The following is a 20,369-nucleotide window of genomic DNA, read 5'->3' as shown; positions in this document are numbered from 1 at the left end:
TATTGTTTAGAAGACTCTTCGTCCCCTGCAGCAAAGAGTCGTTTTCAGGCCATAAACATGTTTTAGTAGCCTTTTTATGTAGTATCAAAAATGGTAATAAAACCCACTTCATCTCAATTCTTAAGCAGCAAACAAAGTCACTGGCAGTTCATAGTTCTACTTTAGAAAAGGGCCTCCTACACGCAATGTTATAATCAATCAAACAGCTACACCTTTAGCTCAAATCTGACCTGCAACACCTTGGCATTGCCAATCAGGGAAAAGAAAATGACTCTGCACATCTAAAAGGAGAGGAAAACATGTGACTTGATTGCCCTTGCTTCCTCAAAATGAAGCCACAGATTCTGTACAAGAGTTCTCCATTCTGTACACTTAAATATATTTGACTATAACTTGAAAGCAAGTTCTCTCTCCCATTTTTTGGGCTGATAAGGTTCTACCTTCACAATTTTGCTACCCTGAAGCACCGGCAACTCATCACCAGAGGCAATTTTCTCGTGCCATACAAATTCATTCTCATATTCAAACTTCTTGAGGATAGCTGCAATATTTTCAACTTCTTTTCCAAAAATGGATTTCCATGAATCCTCCCCTGGCATTTTCCTTTTTGCATTTATTAGTGCATCACGAAGAACTGAAATGGCAACTCCAATTTGGCCTTCACTCTTTAAGCCTCCTGCGAAGTATTTCTTACCGCGTAATTCATATAAAGCTTTGCAAGATGATATAAACTCCTGCACAGGACATAAAAAGAATTCATAAACATTTAGTAAATACATGAGGAAGAAACCATGCCAATCAGGCAAGCAGTCAAACACATAAATAGTAGCTATTTTCTTCCCTTTTCTGTATGAATGCACGCATGTGAGCTTGTTTGAGTTTAATGGAATATACTTTTCTTTCTTAAGCAGGGGGGAAGCACAACAAAGAAATAATAAATAGCATATTACACATGAGCAATTCAATTTGGATCGTCATCAAGAAGGGTAAAACATATAATAAATTCTAGAGTATGATGCAACTAAGACAACAACTACCATAAATAATCCTTTCAAGTGTTCAAGGAGGTTCAATGACATAGTTCCTAGATGCAACATAATTAACTTATTAGCAGTCAACAATATAAACAAATACTGTCAAGATAAACAGCCATGCACTGTGTACGTACCCAAAAGTGTGATGAAATAGCCTTATAGTCTCCAGTTCCTGAATTTAAAGTAACAGTGGCCTCACTGAGAAGTTCAGTAATGCCATAGTGCAGCTTTGCCAAAACGATAAAACCAGTATTTCCTGTTTCTTCAGCCTTTGTTATGCATACAGCCTATCACAATGTAATATTATATTAACATAGAGAACAATGTGCAAAACTCCTATCAACTAACAAAATTTTTAGAAACAATAAAATAAAGTATAAAAGGGAACTATGAAACTGTAGGTAGTTTCTGTGACTAAAAACTACAATTGACAAGCTGACAGCCAAAGGGCTAACCTGAGCATCAGCCAAACAAATAAGACTTATAGCAGCAGCCACAGATGAGGTAGCTTCTGGTGCCCGTTCTGTAGACCCTGCAGCTTGCATAGAGGGAAGAACTTCATGAGCCAGATAATGAAAAACTCCAGCAGCTTCTCTGAAGATGAAGGCTGATTGCTTCAAGTCTACAACAATACAAAGGCAGTAAATAAACAATAATCAACAAAATGATGCCATGGACATAAATTGCTAACAAAGACCCACCTACTGGCAGAAACTCCAAAGCCCTCTCCCTAAGTGTTGCTCCATAAAGGAAAAGGGCCATACCAAGCTCAAACCGCAAATTATCAATTTGGATAAACTTTGGACCTGTAAGGTTAAAAAAAGATGGCGAGCCAAGAACACTGCTCCACTGTATCCTGAGTTGCGAGATCCACTGAACCATCCGACTGTTGTTGCCAACCAAATCAGCATGAGAAATGAAATTTTCCAGTAATGGTAGATACTGTTCCAGTCTGAGACGTTCCTGAGGCAAATAAACAAAAGATCACATCAGAAAATACCAGCTAAACACTGGCAGAATGTGGAAAGTGGTTACTAGGTAGAAAACAAATCACCTAGTTTGGACAATATTGTAACTTTAGTCATGCAAACTGCTTTATAAACTAAATGAGAGCCAAAAGGAAGAGAAATCACACCAATAATTGCATTTGCCATCACAACCAACTTGCATATTACCTTCACATAGACTATTTCAATGTCTAAGATTACGCCAGTACCACTATTACTAAAAGACAAGAAAATTACTTGTGTATGAATTCATCCATCAAAATCAAGAAGAGAAGTTATCAGTCATTTGGTTCTGGAAATTTAACAACCACTAGTTAATATGTAGAACAGAGGTCAGCTCCAATCAAATACTTGAAAGAAGAATCAGATTTCAGCTATGGAAATTTGACCTGCTGAACACGAGAAGTGGATCCACCAGACATTTCCCTTGCAATAGCTTCCGTGATGAAGCTTGTTTGATTAATGGAATCCTCAATCACTCTACGTTTGGAGCTCAACTCCTTCAGATGCTCCAAAGTTACAGAATCACGTGCAGCAAATACATCCTCAAACACAATCTGTTAAAATTGCTAACGTATATTAAATCATAGAGTGAAACCCAAGTTTACTGGTTTCAATGCGATAGCTCAATGGCAAGACATCAACCAGCAAACAAATTGTTTAAAGAAAAAAAAAAATCAAACAAACAAATACACACACACAGAGAAAAACGACAATAAAATACCGCAAATTGTGAGCAAAATTTATGCAACAAGATATAGCAAATCCATATAATCAAATAAAAAACACAGAAGCGCATCATTCCCAAACTCAATTCCATAAAAAGACCCAAATAAAAGGAAGGAGAAAAATGAAGAGCCAATGCCAAATGCCAATACAAAAGTAAATTAAGAAAGAAAAACCTTCTTTGTTTTAAGCTTAGCCAGGTCTCCATATCTCAGCATCATCTTTGCCCAAACTCAAATACACGAAATAATAGCAAGGAGCAAAGACCCAAAGAAACCACAGTTGGCTTTCACAAAACTATATATATTATAATATTATTATTTGCCAAAATCCCACAAACAGAAAACAATATTAGATCCTAATTTTTGATACAACCATCAGTCCATCACATAAAAAACCATTCCACGACTTTTTGGGTGGTGAAGGAAGAGATATAAAAAATATGGAGAGTCCTTTTCAAAGATCAATAGTTTAATTAATTATGGTTTCTGGTTTCCTTCTCTACCAAGATTACAAGAAGTGGCTGTGAAGAAGATTCTGGCCATTGTGGGCCACCTGGGCTCCCGCTAAATTGTTAATTCTTTACTATCCGGGTCGGTTCGGTTCGGTTGGGAGATAAAACCCAACCGTTTCCCAGTTCCTATTTTCCAAAGGACAAAACTTTCTTTTTTTTTCCAACAAGAAAAGGACAAAACTATTTTACCAGCTAATAATTCAAGTACAAGAGCCCTGTAAATCATATTGATGTCATGGTGGGAAAGAAAAAATAAATTGGAAAAAAGAAAAATAATTAAATTTGATTGAGCCAATACAAGCCAATTTGAGACGAGTATATCAACGCCAGAGCAAAAGGAAAAAAAAAGAAAAAAAGGGAGAGGTTTTGATCTTTAGCTTTGTTAAAATCGCCGCAGATGGCGGAGAAGCAGCTGATCGTGGCCGTTGAAGGCTCCGCGGCAATGGGTCCTTTTTGGCAAACTGTACTTTCTGATTACCTTGAAAAGATCATCAGGTACTTTCTACTTGCTTGCTTACCATATTAAGAATTGACCTTTGAGTTTACCATTTCTGCAATTAGGGGTCTTTTTTTTAAGTAATCAGCTCAATTCATTGATTTTAGCTACTGGTGTTTCCTTGTTTATTAGTATGTAGAGTTATCTGAATTGGGTATAATTGTCTTGTAAAATAATTTTAGCTCATATTACATCTACATTATGAAGTTGACTCTAGATAATTAGCTACTGTTGGTTTTTATTTGATATCAGTAAAGCACGGTTATTTGTATTGCTGTTCAGTATCTGTGTTCTTATGCATATATGCATTGTAACGACCCATTTGTTCACTTTGTGCAGGTCTTTTTGCAGTGGTGACTTGACAGGGCAGGTAAGTCCAAATTTTCACCTTGATTAAGTCATAACAATCTTGATCTTGTTACTGAATGAAATTTAATTTAATTAAGCTATATGGGAAATACAAGTGGCCAAATGTGTAAATACAATTCCTATTGAGTGATCTAAATAGATTTATGAATAATTTGGTGTCTCTCTGTTTAGGGTAAGCTATTTTAGTCCATATAACTGCTTCTTCTTTTTGCCTTATCATTGTGTACTTGAAATATCTTGGCTCTAAGTGCAATTGGAGCCCAAGGTTGGAGGTGATCGAAAGGCAAAGTAGTGATGTCAAATTGGCCAAAGTGGACGGTATCTTGCATGAATTAGGCTAGCTTATAATGGGATAGTCTATTTTGTTGTGATGTGGCAGTGAATTGTGACCTAATCATGCGAAGCAAAATGCTCCTTGATTTAGGCCTGGTCATTACACTTTGGCTGCAAAATGCTTAGATGAGTCCTTTCATTTTACGTCCTATTGCTATAAACTTTTATGTTCTGCAGGCAATGTGACATTACCATGTCAAGGAGCATATGCTTTACGTCATGCTTCTCTCTTCTTGTTGGCTTTTTCCTAGTTTCCTTCCTTCCTCGTTTTAGCAATATTTGGTTTGAACCAGTAGGCTGCTGGATGGAAATAACGTTTATATATAAAGGTCTTTATGTTAATCATGACATGCATGCAATTACTTGGATGGAATATTTGTTTTTCTGAACTTCTGTTTACTTTTGGTGCTTCAGTAATGTTATTTTTTATTGGAGATTTTTCCATCAATTTCTTTTCTGTCACTTTCTTTTATATTCGATGGCTTGCTTATTATTTCCTATTGTATGATCATATATCTTTGTTTGTGTGTTTGATTTTCTTTTATGGAATACAGAAGCCCCTGACTTCTAATGTTGAGCTCTCGCTGGTCACATTTTATGCACATGGATCATACTCTGGTATACTTTTTGCTTTATCCTCATTTTGTGAAAATGATTTCTTGGTTGATAATGCTAGGTTGTTTTTCGCTTGCAAAGCTTACCTAGATTTGTGCAGATGTTACGTTTCTTCTTGCATTCCTCTTCTAACTTCACCTTAAGTGTTTTTTTTATCAGCACAAGGTTATATAAGAGTTTGTAGAGTTGAATTTGGGTTTGCTGGTTGAATCTTCATTTGTAAATTTGGACTTATAATTGAAGTTGAAATTCTGGAGAACTTTATGTGCATTCACTTATATATCGGATTTCCTGTAAGTTTTAAACTTTATTGGTGCATAGTCTCAATAATTTGAAAAGACATGGAGTTTGATATGCATATTTCTTAATCTCCCATTAAACTGAAAATCTTGTAGTAAAATAGAAAAAAAATGCTAAGTTACTATTACTTGATTAATTTAACAATACTCTAAGCTTGAATTGCACCAACAGTGCAATATGCTAGGTGATCATATATTCATTGTGCCATAGTAGTATAAAATTTGAATAATGATTCCATTCCACTCTGTTTATGCTGTACTTTGCGAACTGGCAAAAGTACCAAAATCTCATGTACTATTCTTTGTTTAGCTTGCCTTGTGCAAAGAAGTGGCTGGACGAGAGATGTTGACATCTTTTTACAATGGTTGGCAGCCATTCCCTTTGCTGGGGGTGGCTTCAGTGATGCTGCTATTGCAGAAGGGCTTTCTGAAGCTTTAATGATGGTACACAGTCCTCAGCTTTGAAATTGTGTTTTATGTTTTAAATGATTCTGTCTCCTACTAAGAGTTATGTGCATATTAATCCTCACAACAGTAGCTAATACAATTTCTTTGCTTCATCATTTCTTTCTTATAAGGAGGACAAATCAACTAAGTCTTTTGATCTCAGTCTAGTTAAGAATAGTTTTACGGATCCTTTTCTTTCATTCTCATCAGTTAAGGCTACTTCTGTGATTATTTGAGGGAGTTGGTGAACTGATAGATCTCAGTCTCCCAGTTGTATAAAATATTTTCCTTTCCTTGGGGCCATACAATATACTACATGTTTTCTTCTTCTCTTTGTCTTTTTGGCCCAATGGATAGTACATATATTTCTTATTTTGGCCTGACGAGTAGTCTTTTTGCTTTTAGGCCTGGCTAGTGTTATATAATTTGGGGAGCAGGGGCTGGAAAGCTCCTCCTCCCATAAGTTTTCCCCACCCATCTCTTGAGCTCAAAATGCTAGATTTGAGGTTTGCAAGGTGGTTGGTGCCACACCCTGCAAGGTCAAATTGAATCACATATTTCACTTAATTAAGATGCTAGACCTCTATTGTTTCTTCTTAAGACTTCTAGATGGTTCTAACTTAGTTAGGGTTCTTAACTTTTTCGAGGAGCAGTTACTTTCATGTTTCTCTATACTGTTACTCACTGAAGGCTCATGGTATACACAGTTTATTGAATTTTTTTCAAGTGTAAAGAGAATTTATCAGAGTTTCTCTTATGGATTTGAGAACAAGATGTTCAAACTTCCTTTTTTCTTCTCGCTTGTCATTGTCTTGTATGTTGTGTTAGACTTAATTTAGTACATATTTTGGGAAGTGGTTATGAAAGTTCTTTGGTTGTTAACCTTACTGCTATCGTCATTGACTGTAAATTTGCACAAAAGTTGGTCTGTAAAAAGAATAATTAAGCAGCAGACGAGGAGTCAAATTGCATGGCTTGATTATTCAATTGCAAAGGACATGCCTCAGCTTTTTCCTCTTCTTTTTTTCTTTTTTTTGCTTGGCACAGATGTTTCCTTTTGTTCCAAATGGAAGCCAAGCTCAACAGAATATAGATGGGCAAAGGCATTGTATTCTTATTGCTGCAAGTAACCCTCACCCCTTACCCACACCTGTCTATCGACAGCAAATACAAAACTTGGAGCAGAACGAAAATATTGATCCACAAACAGAAAGTCGTCTATCTGATGCAGAGACGATTGCTAAATCATTTCCTCAGGTATTTTTACATTGTTTTCCATAGTAATCCACTAGCATTGTCTAGTCTCTCTCTCTCTCTCTCTCTCTCTCTCTCTCTCTCTCTCTCTCTCTCTCTCTCTATTTTGCAAATAAGAACCTCACTATTTGGTCAGTAACCTGTAGTTCGTTTTGCAGTGCTCTGTTTCCCTATCTGTTATTTGTCCAAAACAGCTCCCGAAACTTAGAGCAATCTATAACGCGGTAAGAATGTAAAAATCGCTTGACGTCAACTATTTATTTTGTTAATTTGCATTGTGTGGCTTTTTCCAGTGCAGTCAGCATCTCAATGGCGACTTCTCTTTGTTCAACCATTACACATTTAGCTTGGTCAATGTGTGATGTGACTGTAGACTTGAGGTTTAGATGTGATAATTCCATGGCCCTATGGTAATGGATAATGCTCATAACTCTGCCATTATATTATGGCCACATACCAAGGAGGAAATAAATGAGGAACCAACATATTTATATCCTAATATTACATATGATGCTAGTATTAATATGTAGACAGGGCAGTCTGATGATGCATCATTTTTGTCAATACAGGGAAAGCGCAACAGCAGAGCAGCTGATCCAACAGTTGACAATGTTAAGAATCCTCATTTTCTTGTTCTAATCTCTGAAAACTTCATGGAGGCTCGTGCTGCTTTAAGTCGTCCTGGAGTTGCAAATCTGCCTTCTAACCAGAGTCCTGTAAAAATGGATGTTGCTTCAGTTACTTCTGTTGCAGGGCCAACTCCACCTTCAATACCATCAGGTTGTTTGTGCAACTGTTTCTGCTGCTTAGATTTTAAATGTGTTTTGTTTATTCACTTGCTTTTTCTTTTTTCTTTTTTCTTTTCTTCTCCGAGGTACATCATCTATCTTGATTTTTGTATGACTGTTGAGCGTACTATCATAGTTGCAATTTTAAAACATTTAGATAAGGTTATATCTCATTAACTCTAATGTGTATTGTGTTTGAATATTTGATATGAACCTTGAAATACGCGGACAAGTATTTGTCTTAGGAATATAAGTGACAGCCATTATACATAGGTTCATTCAATAACTACCATGTTAAATTGTTGTTTATCCATTCTTCCTGCTTGAAGTCTTACTTTCTTCTTAACTTCAGTTAATGGATCGATTATGAGCCGGCCATCGATTGGAAATGTCCCCACCGCAACTGTAAAAGTTGTGAGTATCATGATCTCTTATTCTATTTTTCTCGTCTTATTACTGAGAAATAAGTTTTTCTGTTTATAATGTTATTACTATCATTGAAATCAACATAGTTATCAATTATTACTCCTTATGTTCAGGAGCCAACCACCGTAACTTCCATGGCACCTGGACCTGCTTTTCCACATATTCCATCTACTCGTCCTGCCTCTCAATCAGTTCCAAGCTTGCAGACTTCTTCACCACCTACATCTACACAAGAGATAATTACAAGTAGTGAAAATGTATCAGAAATTAAGCCTACTGTCAGTGGGATGCCACATTCTGTACGCCCTGTACCTCCTGGTGCTGCAAATGTTAGCATACTAAATAATCTCTCCCAAGCACGCCAGGTGATGAACTCTGCTGCCCTAACTGGGGGAACTTCTATTGGTCTTCCATCAATAAATCAAACTCCAGTGGCCATGCATATGTCAAATATGATATCCAGTGGAATGGCATCTTCTGTGCCTGCTGCTCAAACTGTATTTTCATCAGGGCAAACCGGTATTACTTCTATAACGGGATCAGGAACTCTTACAGGAACAACACAAATTGCACCAAACTCTGGGCTTGGTTCCTTCACTTCCACAACTACTAATGTATCTGGAAATTCAAATCTTGGGATGTCACAACCAATGGGTAACCTTCAAGCAGGTGTTAGCATGGGCCAATCAGTACCTGGCATGAGCCAGGGAAACCTTTCAGGAGCACAAATGGTGCAAAGTGGTATTGGCATGAGTCAGAACATGATGAGTGGTCTTGGTCCATCAGTTGTCTCATCTGGAGCAAGCACTATGATTCCAACTCCAGGAATGGGTCAACCAGCACAAACTGGGATTCAGTCGCTTGGTGTGAATAATAATTCAGCAGCTAATATGCCATTGTCACAGCAGACGGCAAGTGCTCTGCAATCAGCGCAATCCAAATATGTGAAAGTCTGGGAGGTAAGCCTGGACGCGTTTTAGTTAAAGATTTGCTCACTGTGTATAGCAGTTTTTCAAATTTTGATCCTCAAATCAAGAAATGATTTATATTTTAACTTACAAAGCTCCTTTCAACCACCCAAAAGAAAGACTAATCTCTAACTTATATGTTTTAAAAGAAAAAGTAAAAATCTTATAGCCCTCGGTCCTATTTTGTTCCATGTGAGGAAGATCAAACCATATATTCTTTAAGATGTGAACTCTCTTTTGCCTTCCTTTTTATGCTAACTTGCATTATTTACTATTAGAAATATCAGGACACTCTTAACATTGATTCCCTGAGCTAATAGGAAAAAGCTGACAATGCTCCACATATGATAACCTCTCTCATCATGTTGAGAGCACACATAGACAACCTTAGCTTTCTCCTTTCCTCAAAAGATCTCCTGATTAAAATTATAGAGGCATTTTTAATTTCTGATTAATGGTAGTCCCCATTTATTGTCAAGTAAAAAACGGTCAGTATATCCTTTTCTATGATAATTTTGCTTTAAAAGTGCTGGTTTAGGTTAAGGTAAAACTAAATGCAGCAAACCATTAACCTTGTTAAACTGTATCTACTATCTAACAGATGTCTTCTATTGATTGGAAAGAAATTAATTGTTTATTGCTGATCTCGTGTTGGTAATTATTGTTAATATACATGCTATTGAAAACTTTCATTAGTACACATGAGACCTAGTTCAAGTGGCAAGAACGTTTGCTCTTGGAAGGTGGAGGTCTTGAGTTCAAGTCCTCACCTTTGCATTAGATGAGTTTTTACCTTTATGGCAAGTGTAAAGGGATGGCTACCCCCTGCTAAGTAGCCCATGGTCCATTGGGCCTCTCATGAATCAGAAAAAAAAAAAAACTTTCATCAGTTATTGGTGTACATTTTGAAACTGATTGCTCTGCATCAATGCGTGGGGTGAACTTGTGAAGTAATTCATTTGCACTGTGGAAATGCATGCAGGGAAATTTGTCCGGGCAGCGTCAAGGACAACCCGTGTTTATCACCAGATTGGAAGTATGTTTGAGACACCAGATGTATTCAGACAAATATGCTTCTTAATGATTATAGTTATTGCATGTTGCTTCATCTACTTCTTCATTGTTACTATTCTATATACTTAAAGAGTTTCTTTTCAGCTATAAGCATGAACCTCACACCTTATATATCTTTTACAGGGTTATCGGAGTGGTTCAGCTTCTGAGACGTAAGTTTATGATTATGAAATACAATACACTGAAAATTACCTATGTGGAGATGTCTTTTCATAAAGCTGCTTCGATTATTCGGATTTCAATGATGTAATCGATATTTAGTTTCCTCCATTGGCTAGAAAGACATACATGCTGAATTGAGTTTACACTTGCCTTCTTTGCTTTCATGTGAATGGGGAAGAAGATATGAAGTGGATCAAGGAGGATGTGGGTGAAGTAGTCAAAAGGGATTTAGAATGCAACAATAAACCTAATAGAACTCAGGAAACTGATTCGTTTACCTGACTCAAAGTTAAGGTTGAAGCACGTACGGGTTGAATTGAAGCTATAAACTAATTTTCATTGCTGTAAAACTTACGGGGAAGTAAATAACGTAAAATTTCTTAATGTTTGTGATTCTAGATGAACTGAATCATATAAGGTGTGTAGAATCTATTTTGACCAATTTATAGCCTGAAATACACCTTTTTCATATCTATTATGATAGTTCATTCCTTTTGGGCAGGATTGTTATTATAAATACCATTGTTAAACGCTAGAGAAATTTAAGAACTAATATGCTTAACTTATTGTATGATCGAATCCTTGTGAACCTACCATACATCATCTTCTCTAGTGTCATAGTCGAACAAGTAAAAAGGTTCATTCTTTGTTCGATTCACGAAATGTTTTTATATCCCTTGATTTCTGTTTGGTTAAACTGTTTTGTCTCTCGTTGTGACAACTGCATGCAAAACAGAACCACATGAACGCCTAGAAAATTAGATATGTTGTCAAGATGGATTCAACTGGTTGATTAGTTCTGTGGTTCCCTTCTCAGGCTTGCAGCAAACTGGCCATCAACAATGCAAATAGTTCGGCTTATATCTCAGGACCACATGAATAACAAGTAATCCCTGTTTGGTGGAAAATTTTCTGTTGTCTATCTTGAGTTGTTTTTTTTTTTTTTTTTTTTCCATTTGTAATATTTCTGAGCTCTCCAAATTTCCTTTTTATTTGATATATAGACAATATGTTGGGAAGGCTGATTTTCTAGTATTTCGAGCAATGAATCAGCATGGTTTTCTTGGTCAATTGCAAGAAAAGAAGCTTGTAAGTTTTCCAAATTTTTCAAATTCTTTTTCACCTCCTGGGATATAAGTAGCCTAATGTTCTGGCCTATCATGTTTTCTGTATTTTTTTTAGTGTCATTTATTTCTCCATTCTACCATCATTATCAACTTTAGTTGTATTATTTTTATGATTGGAGTCAGAAGTTTAGCGTTCTAATTTTAGCCTATGCGTATCCACTTACATGGGTACATACATCATTCTTTCTTAATTTAGTTAAAGTGATACTGTTTCCCAAGTGTGAAAACCTGGGCTTGTTACATTATTTGATTAGTTTCTCTGATGTCCTTCTTAATTTCCCTAGTGTGCAGTCATCCAGTTGCCGTCACAGACATTACTGCTTTCAGTTTCAGACAAAGCCTGCCGCTTAATAGGGATGCTTTTTCCCGGGGTAAAATTTCTTGCACCTTGTTCCATTTCTTCACCATTGAGAAGTTTTTCTAGGATCACAAGTTACAGAGGTTTGCAGCATATAATAGCAGGATGTATTGTTTACTTTTGTTCTGAATATTGCTTTTTCAATCTGCTTCATCCTTTTTTCTTTGGGGTACATCGGAAAGGTATCTGCTTTATTTTTTTGCATGTAGTTAAGCCTACAGGGAATAGGACGTGCAGGATTTTGCTAATTACTAAGGCATTATAAGTTACTTGAGCTTTCTGTGGAACCAGGATATGGTCGTGTTTAAGCCACAAATATCCAGTCAGCAGCAACAGCAGCAACAAATGCAGCAGCAGCATCACCAGCAGTTGCAACAACAGCAGCATCCACAGCTACAACAGCAACAACTCCCACAGCTGCAACAGCAGCAGCAGATTCCTCAGCTGCAACATCAGCAGCAGCATGCCCAGTTGCAGCAGCAGCAGCAACTATCACAACTTCAACAACAGCAACAGCTTCAACAGCAGCAGCAGCAACTGCCACAGATGCAGCAGCAGCAGCAGCTTCCGCAGTTGCAGCAACAGCAGCAGCTTCCGCAATTGCAGCAGCAACAGCTTCCACAGCAACAGCAAATGGTTGGAGCAGGAATGGGTCAAACATATGTTCAAGGTCCAGGGCGGTCACAGTTAGTTCCTCAGGGACAAGTTTCATCACAAGGGCCGAGTAACATGCCTGGAGGCGGATTTATGAGTTAAATAAGATCTTCATTGCAATGCAGGCGTGAATATGTCAAGTGTCACAGAAGAAATATATTAGCATCAGAGGATGCATTACCATCTCTTGAAACAGAGCTCTGTTCGGCAATGTGGATATTGATAGCCCTAAGGGATTAAGCTAGATCCGACCCAATTGCACATCCTTTCGCTGGCTCCAAGTGGGTTGGAACACCGCACATTCCCAACCAGGAATCTTTAGAAAAATGAAAGTTAACCCCAGTGGTCATGAGAACTAGATTTTATTCCCTGAAGCAATTATTATTAATTGCAACTCTGTAATAAAGACTATTCCTTTCTACTACACTTGGTAATTTTTCAGTTTTTCTTTACTTGAAAAGGAGCATGTGAAGCACGAAAAATATAATAGCCACCTTACTGTTACCTTTATCACTCCGTTAAACCTTCGAAGTCAGCAGATTAATAATCATTTGTACACATTATGATGATCAAGGATCCCACAAATTTGAAGGGATCAGCATCACTAGTACCCACGAGTCTATTAAAATGTTTAACAAGATAATCTTCATCACTATTCCTTGAAATCCTTAACAGGAAGATCAGTCCATTGATAAATGTTTGGAAAACAATGTCTCGCCAATCCAAATGGTGGTGCTCAACTTTCCACATTATCACAGCGTGCAGGTGTTCTGAGTCTGACTTATGCCATGCCATGGCGCTGGCATGCTTACTGCAGACCATTCAACTCGACTAAGAATGAAATTGCATAGCGCCTCTTAATTTTCTTGTCAGGGTTCCAGCCGCGATGGTACTATATTATCTGGGTGCATGACATTGAACGCCATGCGGCAAACCTCATGAATGTGCTCCTGGGACTCGCTTTGATCGATACTCGACCTTAGTGGGCATGCTTTTGGCCCAAAACTAGGCTCATGGATTCTTCTATCTCAGCAATTTAGTTGTTCTACTTGGATGTAACATTGTTTATGTGGTCACTGGAGGGAATGGATAAAGAAATTCATGGAAATGACCAACGCTACTTGTCCCTGCTAATTTAATGATACCAGTTCATGACATTTGTAGTTATGAAATTAGTGTTTAATTATTAACTAGATTGACTAATTCCGCTAGGTGGATATGTACATAAGAAAGATTTATTTCCTTATGTCTATCCTGTACCTGTTTCAGACATGCTAGATAGGATGATGGTTAAGAGATTGAGGACTTTTAACTAGATTTGCTCATATTGGTGAGATAAATACTGGCTGCTAATTCGGATTTCTTCTTCCTTTGTTCTTAATTCCTGCCTTGTTATTCAAGGTGATTAAGTAACTTCATGATACGTGTTTTCCGTATTAATTCTTATTTAACAGCTTAATAATTGAGTATCGATCTGTCTTGGTAGCATAAAAGGGCATACTTGAAATTTAGTAGCGCTATCCCTTTAAGAATTCTCCGTGTTCTTTAAAAGCATTCACGCTACCAATTGAACTCACCTTCCCATTCTCGGAGGTTTTCTTGCTTTCTTTAGTGGCTTTGGTTTTGCTTCCTCTTCATATTTTGTAAGCCTCTCTTATGACATCCAATGTTGTGCCCGTATAATCTTATAATGTTTGCATGAATTCATCTATGCTGGCCATTGCTCTTACATTGCACCGGCCATCTTGCTGAATCAAGAAATTTAACCCATTCAGCCTTAAATGGTTTGTCAATTGTGTACATGAGAACTACACAAATATGAAATCTCCCCTCTTTGATGAAATGGTATTTCTCATATTCTTTTTAGAATGTCTGTCCTCAAGTTATAAACATGGTTTATCTCTCATGTTCAGCCATATGGTCTATTAACTAAATTCACATGATTTTCCTGTGCCTTTTTTTATTGTCTCAATGATTTAACGTTGGGTTTCTTTCGAATTCAATTGCAACATACGCAATTTATCACTGCATATGCTGGCTGTGATATAAGGATTTTGGGAGGCAAAACAGCGACACTCATGCTTCTATAAGATATACCATGATACAACCAAAATCAGAACGTAATGTGAAACCCCTGTAATAGAAAAAAAGTTAAGCAAAAACCATTATTGGACCCTAAACTTGCACATCTTTTAGAGCCTGTGTTCAAATCGGTGCAATTGAACTTTCCAATTATATACTAGCGTTGGTGTCACGGGTTCCTAAATTAATATTCAAATAAAAATAAGATTTTACTTTGACGCCGTTAAGGTATAAATCAGAGAATTTAGGGTTAGAGTTGTATTTCTCTCTATTCATTTTGGGAAGAAAAGGATTCTCATTAAAATTGTTTTAAAAAAGAAGAAATTGCTTAATAGTGTCTCAACCAAAAAGGTTATTGGCATTCAGAGCATATATGTAGCAGAAGGTAGTAATTTCTTTGCACAACCCATCTTCCCTCTCTTAACACAAAGTTGTAATCATCACATTTCAAGCAATCAAATCTTTCACTGGCATTTCATCAAACAACCATCTTACCATGCATAATTCCCCTAGCCTTGCATGCCTATAAACTAAAGCAAACCAAGCAACAATAGCCTTTTTCGTCCAATCATCAAACTCACTCTAGCTATCCTTAAGTCCCTGCATTTGGCAATGATGATGAACAAGGGTATATTTCTCACATATAATTTTTATTGAAACCCATATTTCAGAACCTTTCCATGAAAACAAAACCCATGTTCCTCCATTTAAGCAAGAACAGAAAAATAAACTTATCAAGCTTAATACTGAAATTCTTCATCTAGGTATAGAGTGAAAACTGCTTTTAGCTTCTCGTCATGGTACTTACGAGCTTGAGTTGAAGCCTTTAATGGTAAAGGGAAGCGCGATTTTGCTTTAAAGAATAAAAATTGGTGCAAAATTGTCTTTTTAACAAATTAACTTCTAAAAATATTATTTTATTATTAAATAATTTCATTCACGTAGTATCACGTAAAAAATATACTATAGGCGCTAACGTTTATTTCATTAGGAGCTTCGTGACATCAAAGTAGAACAGTACGAGAGTCTATTTACACTGATTTAAACATGAGGGAGGCTAGAACCAAAATACGGACAAGTTCAGCACCCAATTATGGCTTTTGCCAAAAAGTTACTCAGCTTCAGACCAACCAAAATAGATGGACCGGTTCAGACATTTAGCGATCAGATGTATCATCACGAGTCCATAACTTTTGAAGTTTTCCTGTAAGAGATTTTAATCTTAATGATGTACGAGTGACGATTGATTTTAGTTTTTAGTGCAAGAGAAAAGAATAGTAGTGCTTTCATCTTATAATTTGTGGTGTGAAGTCATCTTTCGGCCTTCAAAGTTAATGGGGACAGTTTTGATTACAGGAGCAGAATATGACCCGCACCAACTTTAAATGACAAGCAATTGCCCTTCCTTCTTCCTTTAATCATTATAGTTGGAGCTCTGGCCCTCTTTAGCAAAGCAAAACAAATAAAAAAAATGTTATCAATGTAATCATTTTCGGATGGATGCAAATCGCCAACCAACAAAACTAACCATCATTGGCTCCAAGTCTGGAAATTCCGCAATCCTAATACGAGAAGGTACTTTTGATTCAAGTGGTAAAGTGTTTTGGAATTATTAACTTCACTTGCGTATTAGTTTAAGAGTAATCCCTTCATGCTAATGAAGCTTAAAATGTTTAATTATTTAAGTAATTAAAGTCTTTCAAAGGGCACAAACCCATGTTGGTGGTGGGCTCTAACGTCACTTTTATATTTGCAAAAAAGATTTCCCATTTCCATTTTATTACTGCAAGTAGTGAAGAGCATGCTTCTTAGATACTACTGAAAAGAAATTTTTTTTTTAAAAAAATAAAATAAAAAGAGCAAAGAGACCACTACATATACAGGGGTTATGATCATTTAACTCTCCAACATTGAAGGGGTCTTGCATCTTTTGGTTGCCAAGCTAGAAAAATGGTGTCAACTTCTCCTTCTAAGGTAAGCATGGCATAACAAGTTTGGCTTCAGTACTAATCCTCACAATTTGTTATTTTTTTCACAGAATTTATCAGCCATTGTTATAACTTTTCTTGAATTCTGAAACAGGAACATCAGTCCATAGAGAAATGGACGGAAGGCGATCCCTCTCGCCGAGCCAAATGGTGGTACTCAACCTTCCATACCGTCACAGCCATGATAGGTGCAGGTGTTCTCAGTCTGCCTTATGCTATGGCTTACTTAGGCTGGTAAATTGACTTACCACTAAAGAATCAATTTGTAGGTATTCTTGAAACCCAAGAAACTAAATTTCTTTCTTCTTTTTAATTCTTCCACTGTCAGGGGTCCAGGGACAATGGTTCTAGCATTATCATGGTGCTTGACCTTAAACACAATGTGGCAAATGATACAACTCCATGAATGTGTTCCTGGGACTCGTTTTGATCGATATCTAGACCTTGGTAGACATGCTTTTGGCCCAAAACTAGGGCCATGGATTGTTCTACCTCAGCAATTGATCGTTCAAGTTGGTTGTGATATCGTGTACATGGTCACTGGGGGGAAGTGTCTGAAGAAATTCATGGAGATGACTTGCGCTACTTGCACACCGATCAGGCAGTCTTACTGGATATTGATATTTGGTGGAATTCATTTCTTCTTGTCTCAGCTTCCTAATTTCAATTCTGTAGCTGGTGTTTCTTTAGCAGCAGCAGTCATGTCCCTCAGGTTCGTATTTTTATGTTCTCTTAACAAGTTATATTTTGTTTCTGAAAATCAAATTCTCTGAAATTACGAATTGAATGTTTCAATGTTGTTATTTAATCACTTTAATCTCTCCACAGTAGTGAGTAGTGTTACTATAAATTCTTATTGCGATGAACCTCAATGATTTACCATAGTCAAGTCGAGGGACCAATATTTTTGTTTATTTTGATTACTACAGCAGAAAGTTATAATTAAGATTCCCAACCTTAGCACTCACTGGGACACGAATACAGGCCATTGCTTTTACAGTAGGGTTACTGCATTCCAATTTTGAGGCAGAATATTTCTTTTACTAAATACTGTATCTGGTAAAAACTTTAGTTACTTAGAATAAGAACTCAAAGATGAAACAAGACCCACCCATCAATCTTACATCTAGACATTAGGTAAATTCAAAATTGTTTTGGAAAACCAAAAGAGTATGTTGATTCAAGGAGAAAAGAAAGATTATATGTACATTTTGCACCTCCACATATTCAGCCATCAGTATTTTTCACAAGAATGTGCACATATCATGTGTAGATTCTCATAAAATTATTATTTTTTAAATGAAAGACAAGAAAAAACCCCTAATCACCCCAAATATATGAAGATCTTGACATAATTTAAATCAAATATTTCTATATTGGGTAGCGAGTTTTCCAAAAAGAATGGAAAAGTTCATGCTAGCTAGTTAACCAATTCATATCATTATCTGTCTACACAATCTCATTACACCAATTTTATGTTTCTGATTTTACAGTTATTCAACTATAGCATGGGTAGGTAGCTTGGCACATGGTCGGGTCGATAATGTGAGCTATGCATACAAGGAAACCAGTGGAGCAGACCACATGTTTCGGGTGTTCAATGCACTGGGGCAAATATCATTTGCATTTGCAGGGCATGCAGTCGTGCTAGAAATCCAAGCTACAATTCCATCAACTCCTGAAAAGCCTTCAAAAGTACCAATGTGGAAAGGTGCATTAGGTGCTTATTTCATCAATGCGATTTGCTATTTCCCTGTAGCTCTTATAGGTTACTGGGCATTTGGACAAGATGTTGACGATAATGTGCTTATGGCACTTAAGAAACCTGCATGGCTCATTGCCTCTGCTAATCTAATGGTGGTAGTTCATGTCATAGGCAGCTACCAGGTATCTGTATACATATACATACATATAGATATATATGGATAGATAGATATATTAATTAATATTTTGGCTCACTTCTGCTTGGCATGACAATGGAGATTAATAACTTGTAGGTCTATGCGATGCCTGTTTTTGCAATGCTAGAGAATATGATGATGAAACGATTGAACTTCCCACCAGGACTTGCACTTAGACTTTTAGTTCGATCTGCTTATGTTGGTGAGTTTCACCGATGATTATCTAGAAAAATGCTATTTATATTATTATTTTTAATAATATCGTATCTTTGTATTTTCTCAAGTAACACAAATATAACGATAATAATAACATGGTCATTTGCACTCAATCATCCAATTTTAATATTGGTTACAATTTAATCACTTTTTCCATAAAAAATTTACATATCGAATTTTAATATTGTCATGTATCAATTTTTTATTTCCAAAATAATTAAATTAAAAATAAATAAAATTTAGATAACTGATAACTAAAATGAAATTAAATATAAAATCTAGTGAATATTTATATGATTATCCCTACAAACATTATATGTATACACTTGCTATACTAATCTATAAGTATAATTTTATTACAAAAGAGATGATGGCACATTAAGTGGAATAATCATAGCTTCATGTGCCGAACTTTCTTGCAGCATTTACACTGTTCGTTGGAGTCACCTTCCCATTTTTTGGGGACCTTCTTGGCTTCTTTGGTGGATTTGGTTTTGCTCCCACTTCATATTTTGTAAGTCTCTCTCTCTTCTGAAATTTACTTTTGTCATTAAATGTATAGACGGATGCATTCTCCAAGGAATTAAATCTATATATCAATTACTGCAAATATATGTGTTGACCTCTACTGTTCCTTCTTGCAGCTACCTAGCATAATGTGGCTGATAATCAAGAAACCTAAGAGATTCAGCGCCAAATGGTTTATCAACTGGGTAACTGATCACAGCTAGACAAATAAGTATTCTAACTACATATGCCCATGAAAATTTCTTATACTAACTTTCCTGTTTGTAAATTCTTGTTCAGGCTTCAATATTAGTTGGAGTGTTCATTATGATAGCATCTACAATTGGTGGGTTCCGGAATATAGTCACCGATGCCTCCACATATAGGTTCTATACATAATAAATTATGACAAAACGTGTAACTGAGTTGCAAGACTCATTTTAGTTTCTTAATAATGATGATAATTTGAGATGGTCTTTTTCCTATTAATGTTAAGCAAGCAACCATTTCCAAAGCAAACATGTTGACAGTAGAAGAACGCGACAAGAACTGGTATTACATAGATTGCATATTTGAGCATTAGGTGTGTCGTGATGATCAGTTGTATTCTATTATCATCAAATAATATCAATCTTGTGTTTGTTCCCCTATCGTAATTCTTTAAATGAAGATCAAAAAGAGTAGTTGGAAACGAATATCTTTCGTGTATTATAAGTTATTAAGGGATTTAACTAGTTATATACATAATGTTGCTCTAATAATGTAACTCTATGAATTACAAGTTAATATCTATCCAACACTTGATACATTAAATTCAGTGCATTCAATGTAGTGAATTAGTTTAGACATATCAGAATTTAAGAACAAAAAACAATATATTAGCGCAGTTAATTTTAAAATATCATAAGATAATCCATCATGGTGGTAGCTGCAGCATCTCTCAAATAAAGGCAACCATTATATATATATATATATATATTAGAATTGTTGCTGGTTACAGGTATTAGAACAAAAGTATCCTTTT

General features: G+C 36.3%; 3 protein-coding genes across 4 annotated transcripts; 2 read left to right on the top strand and 1 right to left on the bottom strand.

Moving 5' to 3' along the window:
- Positions 1 to 91: 91 nt before the first annotated feature.
- On the bottom strand, positions 92 to 3,254 carry LOC8260403 (pH-response regulator protein palA/RIM20). Its single transcript, XM_002529107.4, has 6 exons — positions 2,944 to 3,254; positions 2,431 to 2,598; positions 1,736 to 1,997; positions 1,490 to 1,656; positions 1,169 to 1,321; positions 92 to 734 (listed from the first exon to the last, which is right to left on the bottom strand). Exons 1-6 carry the CDS (start codon positions 2,986 to 2,988, stop codon positions 387 to 389), a joined length of 1,143 nt encoding a protein of 380 aa, XP_002529153.2. The 5' UTR covers positions 2,989 to 3,254; the 3' UTR covers positions 92 to 386.
- A 237-nt stretch (positions 3,255 to 3,491) lies between these two features.
- Positions 3,492 to 13,103, top strand: LOC8260402 (mediator of RNA polymerase II transcription subunit 25). 2 transcript variants are annotated; one of them, XM_002529106.4, is made up of 15 exons: positions 3,492 to 3,776; positions 4,117 to 4,147; positions 5,034 to 5,097; positions 5,704 to 5,837; positions 6,888 to 7,097; positions 7,253 to 7,318; positions 7,664 to 7,874; positions 8,235 to 8,296; positions 8,422 to 9,267; positions 10,259 to 10,312; positions 10,474 to 10,502; positions 11,330 to 11,398; positions 11,517 to 11,601; positions 11,924 to 12,010; positions 12,289 to 13,103. In XM_002529106.4, exons 1-15 carry the CDS (start codon positions 3,679 to 3,681, stop codon positions 12,751 to 12,753), a joined length of 2,511 nt encoding a protein of 836 aa, XP_002529152.3. In that variant the 5' UTR covers positions 3,492 to 3,678; the 3' UTR covers positions 12,754 to 13,103. The 2 variants fall into 2 exon arrangements, with proteins under 2 accessions (XP_002529152.3, XP_048228621.1); XM_048372664.1 differs by lacking the exon at positions 10,259 to 10,312.
- A 3,439-nt stretch (positions 13,104 to 16,542) lies between these two features.
- Positions 16,543 to 19,995, top strand: LOC8260400 (lysine histidine transporter-like 6). The gene is made up of 8 exons (XM_015725360.3): positions 16,543 to 16,707; positions 16,816 to 16,955; positions 17,050 to 17,433; positions 18,215 to 18,608; positions 18,719 to 18,824; positions 19,261 to 19,352; positions 19,483 to 19,551; positions 19,646 to 19,995. The coding sequence occupies exons 1-8, from the start codon at positions 16,684 to 16,686 to the stop codon at positions 19,742 to 19,744; spliced, it is 1,308 nt and encodes a 435-aa protein (XP_015580846.2). The 5' UTR covers positions 16,543 to 16,683; the 3' UTR covers positions 19,745 to 19,995.
- Positions 19,996 to 20,369: the final 374 nt, after the last annotated feature.

This window comes from Ricinus communis, chromosome 4 (genome assembly GCF_019578655.1).
Source record: "Ricinus communis isolate WT05 ecotype wild-type chromosome 4, ASM1957865v1, whole genome shotgun sequence".
Lineage (NCBI taxonomy): Eukaryota > Viridiplantae > Streptophyta > Magnoliopsida > Malpighiales > Euphorbiaceae > Ricinus > Ricinus communis.
This window is presented reverse-complemented; position numbering and strand designations above follow the sequence as displayed.